At 37.2% G+C, this 13,437-nt stretch overlaps 2 protein-coding genes across 4 annotated transcripts; both read left to right on the top strand.

The window, feature by feature from the left end:
• Nucleotides 1–716: 716 nt before the first annotated feature.
• Nucleotides 717–6,846, top strand: LOC103992671 (peptidyl-prolyl cis-trans isomerase FKBP16-3, chloroplastic). Of its 2 annotated transcripts, none has more exons than XM_009412469.3 (7): nucleotides 717–830; nucleotides 1,579–1,859; nucleotides 2,986–3,069; nucleotides 3,640–3,689; nucleotides 5,390–5,438; nucleotides 6,170–6,244; nucleotides 6,508–6,846. In XM_009412469.3, exons 1-7 carry the CDS (start codon nucleotides 773–775, stop codon nucleotides 6,619–6,621), a joined length of 711 nt encoding a protein of 236 aa, XP_009410744.2. In that variant the 5' UTR covers nucleotides 717–772; the 3' UTR covers nucleotides 6,622–6,846. The 2 variants fall into 2 exon arrangements, with proteins under 2 accessions (XP_009410744.2, XP_018684427.2); XM_018828882.2 differs by lacking the exon at nucleotides 717–830 and adding an exon at nucleotides 856–1,059.
• Nucleotides 6,847–7,298: 452 nt separating this feature from the next.
• Nucleotides 7,299–12,950, top strand: LOC135642195 (tryptophan--tRNA ligase, cytoplasmic-like). Of its 2 annotated transcripts, none has more exons than XM_065158128.1 (12): nucleotides 7,299–7,604; nucleotides 7,699–7,818; nucleotides 8,233–8,418; nucleotides 8,946–8,997; nucleotides 9,171–9,236; nucleotides 9,543–9,629; nucleotides 9,807–9,899; nucleotides 10,127–10,207; nucleotides 11,102–11,173; nucleotides 11,813–11,881; nucleotides 12,198–12,308; nucleotides 12,672–12,950. In XM_065158128.1, the coding sequence occupies exons 1-12, from the start codon at nucleotides 7,366–7,368 to the stop codon at nucleotides 12,720–12,722; spliced, it is 1,227 nt and encodes a 408-aa protein (XP_065014200.1). In that variant the 5' UTR covers nucleotides 7,299–7,365; the 3' UTR covers nucleotides 12,723–12,950. The 2 variants fall into 2 exon arrangements, with proteins under 2 accessions (XP_065014200.1, XP_065014201.1); XM_065158129.1 differs by having other exon boundaries at nucleotides 7,699–7,834.
• The last annotated feature ends 487 nt before the right edge of the window (nucleotides 12,951–13,437 follow it).

Below are 13,437 nucleotides of genomic sequence, written 5' to 3'. Positions count from 1 at the left end.
CTCTGATAATCATGTCACCATTTATGCAAATGTAGAGCAACATTTACCTTTCGTTATCGTTTTCCTATCTACAATAGACACTTGCGATCTCCAATTATGGCATCGTCCGTCATCATCAACTAAAATATTAAAAATTATTTTTTTTATTTTTTTATTTCATATTTTCGTTGATAAAACTAACGGTATTAGGATAAATAGATTTAGATGTTGCGGGATATAAATATAACCTTTTAAAGTATAAGAAACGAAATACTAAAACTAGATACAAGGGCCTTTAATAATATGAGATTTAATTATTTGGTTAAGTTTATGATTAATGCTTGAAACTATTATATTCAATCTATGAAACATTTAGTATAGTTGGTTGAGTCAATACTAACCTTTCGTAGAGTCCATCATCATCATCACCTAAAAGGCGATAAAACATGGCTCATCCAACATAAGGTATCAATCATATGATACCGAGATATTAGCCGTATAATTATGAGGTATATATAATATTTTTTATAGTATTAACTGAAACAATAAAATGGTTGAAGATCCAAAATACACGTTATCGGATCGGATTTGGATCGAGTAAGTGGGTTATTGGGCTCGAGGGTGGCTTGCGGGACACTGAAACAATAAAATGGTTGAAGATCCGAAATACACGTTATCGGATCGGATTTAGATCGAGTAAGTGGGTTATCGGGCTCGAGGGTGACTTGCGGGACAGATCGAGCCCTCGTCTCCAATCGATTCTCCACGCAATCCTTTATCCGTTCCAAACCCAATGCACGTCCTTCACTTCACAGCCATGGCTTCTTCCTCCGCGCTTCTTCTTCCCTCAGGTCACCATCCAATCCCTTCTCCCCTTCTCTCTCTCTCTATCTCTCTCTCTCTCTCTCTCGCACACATGCAGAGATACTATCTGTTTAATTTGGCGTGCCATAGAAATTCTTGCACACATTTTTGTTTGGGGCAACAAAATGCAGTAGTTTAGCGACTACAAAGGAATGAGTTCTTGCCAAAAACAGCAGAGATTGAAGCCTGATTTCGTAAATGGTCACCACAAAATCGGTACTTTGTTCTGTTTTTGGTTGACGAGAGCCGCTTGAGAATTATTCATAGAGTTCTTCACTGGTAGTTTCAGATTTTGGTGATCTTTTCGGAAGTGGCTTGCTGCTTAGCCTTCGGTTTTGTTATTCTCTCATCCTTTAGCGAGATTCATTATGACCTATGTTGGATGAGTTTGTGGGATTTTTCGATCTATTTCCTGTGTTATAGAGACATCAAATGTTTGTATATGGGATATCAGCCATGAGAATGAATTGTAGTAAAAGAAGCCATGTTCATGTTTTTGTTGTGGTATCGTTTTTTTAGCTTTCAAGCAATTGGAAAGGAATTTCAGTAGACGAGCATACGACTTACTGCGATGTAGAAACTGATCAATTAAATAGCTCTTATGCCATTCATATTAAGATTACTTGCATGCTTTGGCTTGTTGGCATATGGTGCTATCTTGCTCAATAGTCAGAAAGTGTTTTCATATCATAGCTTCTGCAAAAGTTTCCTGAGTAGTATGTGATACTTGTGTAGGTCCAAGCTTTGTCAAGAAAGCATGGTGTAATCCTCGTATCTTGTCCACTGAGAGGATCCCAATTTTGTGTGTTCATTGCTCGGCCTCAGTGAGTGGACCCAAAACATTAAGTAAGAGAATATATGACGATTTCACACTATCTGGTCGACGGACTGCGATTGGAATGGTGTTGGTTACGTCTGTTTTTGGGTTACCCATTGTTGGTTCCCATGGAGCTGGATTGCCCCCAGAGGAAACGCCAAGATTATGTAACGAGGAATGTGAAAAGGAGCTTGAAAATGTATGGTGAGGTTGCATAACCCTGAACACAATTTCTTGCCTATCCAGATTTTGATGTAAATTTTCTTTAGTGCTCTTCTTTAAATAGTTAAGATTTTGACTGGTGATATCAATGTCAGAAATGATGTCATTTCTGAAGATGACAAATTTTTATGCAGATCAAGAAGACTAACAAAAAGATGTGTAAACTCAATAATTTCTTTTTTGATTTTGAGTAGATGCACTAAAATTTTCTGGTTTATGAAATCATTGATCTGGTATTTGGGTGGTCTGAAACATTCTGATGTGGGCTTCTTATTTATCTTTGTTCTATGTGCTTTAAAGAACTTATTGTTATGGACATCACTTCATTCTTGAAGGGTGTGGTTATATGGTATGCAGGTAGGACTCTCACATGTAGGGGGAGATTGATAGGACATGTAAGAGTGGATAATGTTACCTGTTATTAACCCATACTATCTGAGAGTACGGTTAATATACTGGCATTGGCCCATAATTTATCTACTAAAATTTTTGGATTGAGATGGTGACCAATTACTGCACGGATGCCCTTTTTCGACCAACAAGTCTTTCATGAAAACTAATCATGTTATCGTGAACCTAGTCTACATGGTTTTCTTTCTTAGCTGACAAGGATAGACATGATTTTGCAGATTCATTTCTGATGTAAAAGCAAGAAGAACCATCTCATAAACAATTTCTTACAATTTAGCCACATTTCATGATTCATAGAAATGTCATTATCCATAACAAGCAAGTGGAAGATCTAAATTTTTGAAGAAGCACAACCCATAATTGAAGGAAATAGTTACACTGAATTTCCTTTCTATTCATGAGTGTGGATTAGTATATTCCCATCACAGTGGTTTTTCATCCTTCGACCAGTTGTTACTCTTTGTAACTTGTTATAGCTGTTGAAGATACTTGTGCTCCCTCTACATTTCATCTGTCTAGTTTCTATCATGTCTACAATTTTGCTGTTGCAACCTGCTTGAACTCTAAGCTATATTCAACTGTTGGACTATGGTAAGACACTACTGCTGTAATATCAGTGTTAAAATCTAGAGATACTAGATAAAACTTTCTTATTTATGAATAGGTGATAAACATATTATATTTTCATGCAGATACCTATGGTAACTACAGAATCTGGTCTGCAATATAAGGATATTAAAATTGGAGAAGGTCCGAGCCCACCCATTGGTTTTCAGGTGAGTTCCCGTTTGAGGTTTAATCTATTTTTTAATTTTTTTAAACTTTGGATGCCATTGAATACTTGGCTTATTACTAGAAAAAGTGGATCAGTGGACTGCCACTTTAATAATTCAGTGAGAGGAACAATTTTTTTAAAAATGCATTAAATTATAATCACGATAAATGAAAATGGTGGCCTAATGCATGTGGCTCCCATCAATCATTAGCACTGCAAGATATCTGTTGGTAATGCATGTAAGTGCAAATAAGCTCATTCTTAGAAATTTCGAAGAATTTAAATTCTAAAGTATCTTTGCTCTGCTTTAATGCAATTTTTTCTGAGTTTTCTTGCATCTGTTGTCTAATCTACATTTGAGGAACTGCTTTTCATATCCAATATTGCTGAACTGATTCTCCTTGATGAGTTGTTGCATGGGAATTTGGGAAACTGCATCTCAATAGCAGTGTTCTGTTACTTTGTGTGCATGTTCTTGTGTAGTATCTTATTTCTTAATTTGCTCTCTAATTTTAGCTATGGTACTAAATAACTATGCCATAACTTTGGTATTTCATGTCTTACCATATAGGTGGCTGCAAATTATGTTGCCATGGTTCCATCAGGGCAAATATTTGACAGGTAAACACTCTACCGAGATCATTCAATGATATTTATGCTTGAAAGATTTTGTTTATGTTTTTGTCCTTTTTAAAGTTCCTTGTTTACTGTTATTCTGGGAGCCTTCATTTTATATTTATAATTCATGACTATCTGGGAGAAAGTTGATTCCTCTTTCTCTTGTTGGCTCAAGGCATGCATTTAGTCCTTTTCTGTCTTTCTAGATCCTTGATTGCTGTCTGCAGCATTTATAACAATATGTTTCCATTTGCTTTGACTTAACTATTCCAAAGAAAAATTTGTAAAATTCAATAATTTATTTCAAATGCTCGCTTAATCCAGACTATAGTTCTGATGTTATCTCCTTGACACCAAAGACAAATGCTTAGTGTCACGACCTGAGTTTGATGGGCTAACTGACCTATAACTCCGTTTGGTTCAAATCACTAACCAAAATGCTTAAACTAAAGTTATCATAGCATATTCATCATACCCTTATAAGCCAATCTAAGTCTTTGTCTACTTTTGATATGGGACTAATTGAGGGTATTATAATCTCGCCCACTCAATTAACTTGACATCCTCGTCAAGGCCCAACCTCTCATCATGCCCAAATATTAGGTTGGCTCTAATACCAAATGTCATGACTTGAGTTTGATGGGCTAACTGGCCTATAACTCCGTTTGGTCCAAACCACTGATCAAAATGCTTAAACTGAAGTTATTGTAATATACTCATCAGACCCTTATAAGTCAATCTTAGTCATTGCCGACTTCTGATGTGGAACTAATTGGGGGTGTTACACTTAGGATGTGAGAAGCTTAAAGATACAAATTTGATGGGGACGGCAAGTTGCACAACATATTGAAGAGGAAGTCAATGTAGAAGAAACATTCAGCAAACAACTGTGACAGGTCAATAAGGATTTATTATGTTGATGTGCAGTATAATCACATTAGTGAAAACAAAAAGGCCTTCAAAAGAATTCTATCACTAACAGTAAGGCCGTTGATTCTTAACTTACTATTGACAATAAAGTTGGCCTAATCTTAACTTAATTTCAGATCAGATCCTCAGGAAGGTGCCTCCTGTTCCACCATGAGGCAGCCAAGATGATTATAATAGCACGAAAAAGAAGTTATGGGAGTAGGATTGACAATTATCCAACTGGATCTGGATTTTTATCCAATCAGAGCTAGATTCTTTTCTGGATTTTCAACAGATGTTGCCAATACAACCAACATAGAAACAAGTTTTAACAAGTAACAGTTGTATTGTATGAAAATACAAAAGGTGTAATCCATTTCTGGATTGTTCTCTTTTTCGCCTCCCTTCTCATTTCCTCCCATGTTTTCTGTGCCACTGCAGTCTAGTTTGCAATATGTCTTGTTTATATCTTATTGTTTTAGACAGTAAGTCACTGCATGTCACAATGAAAATTCACTACTGAGGAAACTCCATAGGCTTATATTTATTCCAAATTTGACCTAGATATTGAGTATCAGCAAAGCAATTATCTGATTGATATACATTGAACTTCATTTCTTTTATTTTGCATGGCCTATCAGTACAATCTTGGAAGCATTTATCTAACATTTCTATCTGGGTTGCATATTCTGCTGACTAGCTTTAAGTAACATGAATCATAATGCTCATTCTGAAATTGTATCCTAGACAATTCTTTAGAAGGATTCTGATTCTGCTCTTCCTTTTTGTTCCAGCTCGTTGGAAAAAGGCCTACCTTATATTTTTCGTGTGGGAGCTGGTCAGGTATAACAATCTTATCATACTTCCAGTCTTTGCGCCTAATGTTGGTAAGATCTAATCATATATGGTTTTTCCTATAAGAGATCTGAATCAGTCAGAACTTTGTTTGTTGTTGATGTGTCTTGGTGTACATCACATGCTGGCTTACACACTCCATAATTTTAGTTGTTGCTTATTCACACATATAGGCCATCATGGATTCTTTTACATTATTATTTTCAACTACTTTCTTGAAGTAATTTTTGTTTTTCTTTTCATGAAAGTCAAATATAAATATGTAATCCAGGAGGGCCATCATGGACTCCTTACACTGTACCAACCAGTTAGAATGGAGTAATTGTATCAAGGAATGTGTAAATATGGAGGAGAACATCCAACTCCTGATGGTCCTTCATGATCTGTTATGTATCTTTCCCGTTCTGTACCATCTGTTATGTATAATTTTGCACTCGAGTCTTTTCAGCCTACTGTGCTTATTTTGGGTGGACTAGAAGTTATTTGTGAATCTGTGAAGATGGTCATAAAAGAGAACAAGAATTTGCTAAGATATTGAAGCATAGCGTCATGCAGTATGAGGAATTCTCACTATACTGGACTGTTTTGTCATCACGAAGAAATTTGCTTTGCTTGAAAGCATACCACCTGAATATTTGAATCTCTCATGGAAATATTCACCTTGCAAGTTTTCCATGTTTCTTCATGTTCTTTTTCCCCTTTTGTTTTGCCAAAAATAGGTGGTCAAGGGACTTGATGAAGGAATTTTGGGCATGAAAGTTGGAGGAAAACGTCGACTGTATATACCAGGCTCCGTAAGTGGTCTTGATGCATTGAAATCAATATTGTAACATCTTTGAGACTTTCTTTTTTCATATACCAGTGGATAAACATGTAATCATAATTTGTCAGACTTCCAGCTAGATTCTGTCCATTTAAAAATCATATGCAACTGTGCCCATCTATAGCACATTACTTGGTCTGTTGTCATAAAATTTCAGGACTCCATTATGTAGTACTTTCAATATTGATCAAATTTTCATCTGAATGCATCTAATTTTATGTGTTCTTTCAACAGTTATCATTCCCCAAGGGCCTTACTTCAGCACCAGGGAGGCCAAGGGTAGCCCCAAACAGTCCTGTAATATTTGATGTTAGTTTGGAGTATGTTCCAGGTCTTGATGACGAGTAAACGTCAGCTTGGAGTCTGTTCGACGGATCGACAATGAGTCACGGAGAACTTCACATTTTTATCTGTATTCAAAAGGAAAATATGATGTGAAAGAAACAGTTCATTCTTTGTCTCCATGTCCCTATATGCTAAACCCTTTTATTGTGCAGTTGAGGTTGAGTGTTGATCTATTCTTCTGTATGCAAAGAAACCTCTTGATCAGTGGATGTTGTGTTAGAGATTTTAGTGCTGGTTATATGATTCTAATCGAGGTCAACAAATATTGATTTTAGGTTGAATTTAAGTTTGGATTAATTTTACCTCATATGGAGAGAATAAGAATCTGTTTTGGCCTCTCATTCTGTCGCACATTGCATTCACAGAGGTCATCATCATTATTCATGTTCATTGGACCCGGCCCATTGACCTGACCCGTTCATTGGGCGAGTGGGGCTCAAATCTCAACCGGGTTCGATCTAGTGTCACTCTTAATCAAACCGGCGATTTATGCGTAATGTTGGACCGGTTCGGATCAACCTCGGTCCTTTCTTTTCTCAATAATTTTTTTAACCCATACTGCATTCACTCGGTTTCTTGGCTGCCTTGTGATTGGACGTTATGTGCGGGTCCCAAACGCTAAATGACAAAACTGTCTTCAGATCTCATTGTTTATGGTCCGAACCGGTCTCTAAAACCCAATCTTGCGGCGTTGCTTCTAGAACCCTAAGCACGGGCCCCCGTCCAAGCTCTCGGTCGCCTTCTGCCATGGCGGAAGAGCCAACGAAAGCCGGCTCCGCCGGAGGCGGCGATCGGGAGGGCGACGACGAGCAGGTGGTGAACCCTTGGGAGGTGACGGCGAAGGACGGGGGGAAGATCGACTACGACAAGCTGATCGAGAAATTCGGCTGCCAGCGGCTCGATGAATCGCTCGTGCGGCGCGTCGAGCGGCTCACCGGCCGCCCCGCCCACGTCTTCCTTCGCCGTGGTGTCTTCTTCGCCCACAGGTCCGACAACTTTTGCCCTCTCAATTTCTATCCTCTTTCGGTCTTCCGATGCATTTGGTGAAAGGGAGCTTGGTTCTTGGATGATTGTTTATAGGGACTTCAATGAGATTCTTGATGTCTATGAGAGGGGCGAGAAGTTCTTCCTGTACACGGGGAGAGGGCCGTCCTCCGAGGCGTTGCATATGGGGCATTTGGTGCCCTTCATGTTCACCAAGTAGGTATCCCTGTCGGTAAGCTTTATATTCCTTGATGCATTTCTATGTTAATTACATATTATAAAAATACTTGCTTCACTAGCTTCAGGTTCCAGTGATTCTGATTTCACTTTGTGTGCTCTTAGGGTATTACGTATCGAAATGTAAGTATTTCTGTTGCGTGCTAGATATTTCCTGGTTCTAATTATATTGAACAGTCTGGTTAAATCACTAGATTAAGCAGAATTTGCAGTAATCGTTGATGTGACCTTTCATCAGTGAAATTTTGAAGAAACCATCCGATTAATATGAGTTTTGTAATTCATATGCATCTTTACACATGAGATTATGTACTTTATGTTTTTTGTTATGTTAAATTTGGTTGAGTCAAGCTTGTGGTTTGGTTATTTGTCTGAAGCTACTACTATCAATAGATACTTGCAGGACGCTTTCAAGGTTCCTCTTGTTATACAGCTAACTGATGATGAGAAGTGCATGTGGAAGAACCTTACGGTGGAAGAGAGTAAAAGGCTTGCTCGTGAGAATGCAAAAGACATAATTGCATGTGGATTTGACATAACTAGAACTTTTATTTTCTCAGATTTCAGTTATGTTGGCGGGTAAGGCTTTTTATTTGTTAGTTGCATCTTTGCACTAGCATGATATAGTTTCCACTATGTAAATGATTGCTTGTATTCCATTATCATTCATATATCTCCTACCTTCTGTTAAATGTAGGTTTTAATTGTATACCTTGTGTTCACTGATAAAAGCATTCAACATTAAGATTCATTATTTCAAAAATTAATTCATTCTTTTCCGATTCAAGTTGGGCCTCTCAGGTGTTTATGCATTGTAGTTGACCTCAGAACAATTTGAAGTGCATAACTGCATACTAGGGTTGCATATACAATATGTAAGTGAACTTTCATGACAAGGTGAATAAGTTTCAATTCATGGTCTAGGAAAGGTAGAGGAACAACAAACCCTTAGTTTGAAATAGTAGGATGGATCTGATGCCAACGATCAAATAATATTGCTTTTAACCTCAAATAGTTGGTACTAACAGTTTGATGTTGCTTTAGATTTCAAGTAATGCTGATCATTTGCTATGTTGTAGAGTTCTAATGTCAAGATTTTTTTGCAGTGCTTTCTACGAGAATATGGTCAAAGTTGCGAAATGTGTCACATTCAATAAGGTGACTCCAAATGCATATTTTTTCAGACAAGCATGACTTATAACAGTTATTTTATGTTTCAAGGCGGGGTTGCATATTTTTTCAGACATGCGTGACTTATAAAATTTATTTTATGTTCTAAGGGAGTGCCATTCAAATACTTACTCTTATAATATTGTGCTTCTGAAATGCAGGTTGTAGGAATATTTGGCTTTACAAATGAGGATCATATTGGTAAAATCAGCTTCCCTCCTGTTCAGGTTCTACTTCAACGCCTTTTGCTCATGGCCTAACTTTTCTTCAGGTCAATATGAAACTTGCTTCATAGCTGAGTGTGTTTGACCCTTTTAGTAAGTTAACATGACAATTCTTTCCTGAAAGGGGTTCAATGTTTGTTCTTGGCATGGCATAGTTAATAATTACATCATTTTTATGCAAATGATTACTGCTGGACTCACTGTTACTCGACAAATGAAAAAGACATGGCTAGTTGTCATATTTTTGCATTGGTAATAAAAAAACACTAGAGATTTTTATCATACCTGAACATAATTTATTGTCTACAGGCTGTCCCATCATTCCCTAGTTCATTTCCACATCTCTTCTCAGGCAAAGACGATCTTCGTTGTTTGATACCATGTGCCATTGACCAGGTGTTTTGCTTTCTGTTACTAGTTTTTACAATTGAAATCTTGACTCAATAGTTCTGGTGTTATGTTTTTACTTTTTCCCCTTGTGCAAAACTGCATATGTTCTATAGTGTAATCTACTTTTTATTGGTAACTTACCAACTTTCCCTAACGCTAGTGGTTTTTTGGTCCATCTTTCAGGATCCTTACTTCAGAATGACACGAGATGTTGCTCCTAGGATAGGTTACCAAAAACCTGCATTAATTGAGTCATCATTCTTCCCTGCTCTCCAGGTACCTATGAGAATTTATTAATCATCAATTGGAACTAATCTATAATCTGATTGTTACCAATGTAAGGATAGAGCATCATTTCCTTTTGTTTATTCCCAGTGTTTCCATTGACATATTTTATTTATTTTTATGGAGTGACATTCATCTTGATGAATTTAGCTTTGAAACACCCATGTTGGATTATTTATGGCTTTTTTATTAATGTGTACTGGCTCTGCATGCTTAAGGGGGAGACAGGAAAGATGTCTGCCAGTGATCCAAATTCTGCTATATATGTGACAGATTCATCCAAGGACATTAAAAATAAGGTTTTTGTTCCTATTCCATCCATTTGCTTTATTTCATTGGATGCTTCTTCTTTTCCTCTTCTATTTTTCACTTGAATGTATTTTATTTTGTACTTCCACCCTGGTTGTGGCTGAGTGTTTCTTCATTTAGAGTTTTGCAGTTACATACTTTAAGATAGTACTGGTTCTTTTCACCACTATAGTACAATATATCTAGTGTGGATTTCTGGAATAAAATATTTAGCTCATAATTTAGACTTTGTTGCTCCACCATAACTGTGTCAGAGAAGTTGGATTGTTCTTGTTCCTTGAGTTTTGTTGCTTCTGTTATTCCTTCTCATCACTAACTGCAGACAGAGCAAAGCAAGAACTTCCACTGATGAGTTTTTCATTGAATTTTTAATCAAGTTGCTTTGAAGATCTCGAACAACAATTATGAACTTCATGATATCTGGTTGTTTCTTTGTTATTTATGATTTATATGATTGGCCAATCTTGCTTATAAAGTTGATTAGTAGTTGCCATTTTTGAGCTCTTAGCATGGATTTTTTTTCCTATTTTGATATGAATGGATCATTCTTGTTTACTCATTCAACACTTGCCATATTCAATGATTCTGAATGTGGACTAAAAGTTAGGTGCATCACATGAAAGTGAAACCAGAAGTGGGTGCTCTTACTACAGATCATTCTAATTGCTTGGAAGCCTAGCCTGCTAGTGGGTATGGTAAAATAACATGGGTGCATTGTAAGGTTGTATTAGGTTAATTATATCTATAATAATGGAAAATTGATCTGACTGAACACAATTTATTTCCTACAATGAGCACAAAATTACCAAACTTTAGTTGTTTTAAATGTTCAGAATGAAAGATGAGGCTACAACATTGTGTCATAAAATTTGCTACATTTGCAGGTAAACAGGTATGCTTTCTCTGGAGGCCAAGATTCAATAGAGAACCACAGAAAATATGGAGCAAATCTAGAGGTATGCTTTCTTCTGTCATATTGGTTCACTAAGAAAGCTGCAGACTTTGTTTTTCTTTTTCAAACAACATTTGCAGTATTACTACTGAAGGAGCAGATTTTAATGCTAAAATAGATTCCTGAATGGATATTCCATAGTTTCATAGACTATTTGGAATGATGGATTTTTCTAAGAACTTCACATATACAAATACTCAGATTAGGTAAGGTAAAGGCAGCAACATATGCAAACATCAGATATAGCTGGAAATGTTGGATGGGACAAATCCGAGAAAAGCACCAAATTGAACTTATGAAGATACAATTTACTGGAGCATTTAAATTCTATAAGAAACGTTGTCAGGATGACTCATAAAAGTGGAGTGAAATAGGTAGATTAGACTCATTATCTCAACTCTCGATGAATCGAAGCATGTCTTTAATAGTGATATGTGGTATTATAATCTCATTGCAGTTATTATATATAGTTATAGCACTTTGCAGAAATTATGTTGGTTTCTAGTGAATCCTTGATCATGGGGTTTTGTTGAAGTTGCTTTCAAGTCTAGGCTGTAGATGAATGCACTGTGATTGTTAAGCAAATCATTTGATGTTTGCACTTTTATCAAAATTTACTACTACTGCTTTGGGTCTTCAACAGGTTGATATTCCTGTCAAGTACCTTGGTTTCTTTCTTGAAGATGATGCTGAGCTTGATCACATAAAGAAGGTACTTATATAAATTCTCGATTTCATCCTGAACACTGATTTCTTTTGAGAAGCATAGATTGCTCAGGCTGCACGCCTAGTGATGCTTGATGTGTGGACCGGGTACTACTGGCATGTCAATCCCATGCTGACATGTCAAATTTAAGCATGTCCTCCACGGGCATGGAAGGCTTACACCCTTGCCATGTCAGTTTGCCTACGACTTGATGGTACACGGGGATGGGATAAGTAAAACCATGACAGCATGTACATTGCTCATGGTAAGATATTCAATTAGTCTAGTAAATGCAGCAGCCAATTCCATAAAAAATTTTCAGGAGTATGGAGCTGGACGAATGTTGACCGGTGAAGTCAAAAAGCGCCTTGTGGAGGTCCTGTCTGAACTGGTGGAGAGACACCGGAAAGCTCGTGCACTGGTCACCGATGAGGTAAGCAACTGAGATCTTCTGTAACCCGTTCACCTTCAGAGAGCTGCCATATCATCTAGTAATAAACTATTTGATTAATTGTTCTAAAGTTTTCATGGTCAAAGACACTGGACAGTATAATTTAGGCATACAGAAACTCATTATTTGGTTGCACTAATGGTCTTCCATAAGATGAAAAAGTGATTACCTGATTACATGCACTAATGATCAAGAACCAAGAACAAGACAATGGATCGAAATAGAAGATCGTTAAGTATCATTAGTACAGACCATGTAGCCCATGCCACGCATGCGTGCTGCCATGCCTGTTTTTTGCCTCTCTCTACTATGTTTACACTTAACAAATCTGTCTTCCCTGGTCAGGTGGTGGATGCTTTTATGGCCGTGAGGCCCCTTCCCCAGATGTTCGGCTGAAAAGCTTTCTGCATGCGGATCTTGACCCAAATTGATTCCAGCAGTAAAGAACAAGAATATTATATATTATTTTTTTTGTCAGGATTCTTTTATTATCCATTCAAGGAACAGAGAGGTTGCAATGAGCAGTTCCCAGAGTTTTCCTGAGGAAGCTGTTTTCTTGGTGACATGCCCAAGATGCATTTGTGCTGAAGCATTGGATTAATTATTTTCAGATTTTGTGCCCAACATGCATTTGTGCAGAAGCATTGGATTCATTATTTTCAGATTTTTAGCTAAGGTGTTTGCTATTAAAGTTCTGAGAAGAAAATTTTGGTCTTGCGCTTTCGTCGCAATAGATTTATCTTAACGCAAGTCGAGTTTCTCGACATATATGCCTCGGATACGTTTGTCCTTATACCTCAATCATAACGGATTTATCTTGGCGTGGGTTGAGTTTCTTGACTCATACACATCGAGCACATTTGGTATTGCGCTTATGTTGTAGCGGATTTATTTTGATGTGGGTCGGGTTTTTCGAATTATACACTTCAAGCATGTTTGCCCCTACGCTTATATCGTAGTGGATTTATTTTTAGTATAGATTGGGTTTCTTGACTCACACACTTTAGGCGTGTTTGACCTTGTGCCTTTATCACATCAGATTTATTTTGGTGCGAGCTAGGTTTTTCAACTCATATGCCTTGGGCACGTTTAGTTCTATGTTTTCATCATA

The sequence above is a fragment of the Musa acuminata genome, chromosome BXJ3-7 (assembly GCF_036884655.1).
Source record: "Musa acuminata AAA Group cultivar baxijiao chromosome BXJ3-7, Cavendish_Baxijiao_AAA, whole genome shotgun sequence".
Taxonomy (NCBI): Eukaryota; Viridiplantae; Streptophyta; class Magnoliopsida; order Zingiberales; family Musaceae; genus Musa; species Musa acuminata.
Note: the sequence above shows the minus strand (reverse complement) of the source record. Positions and strands in the feature narration are given on the sequence as shown.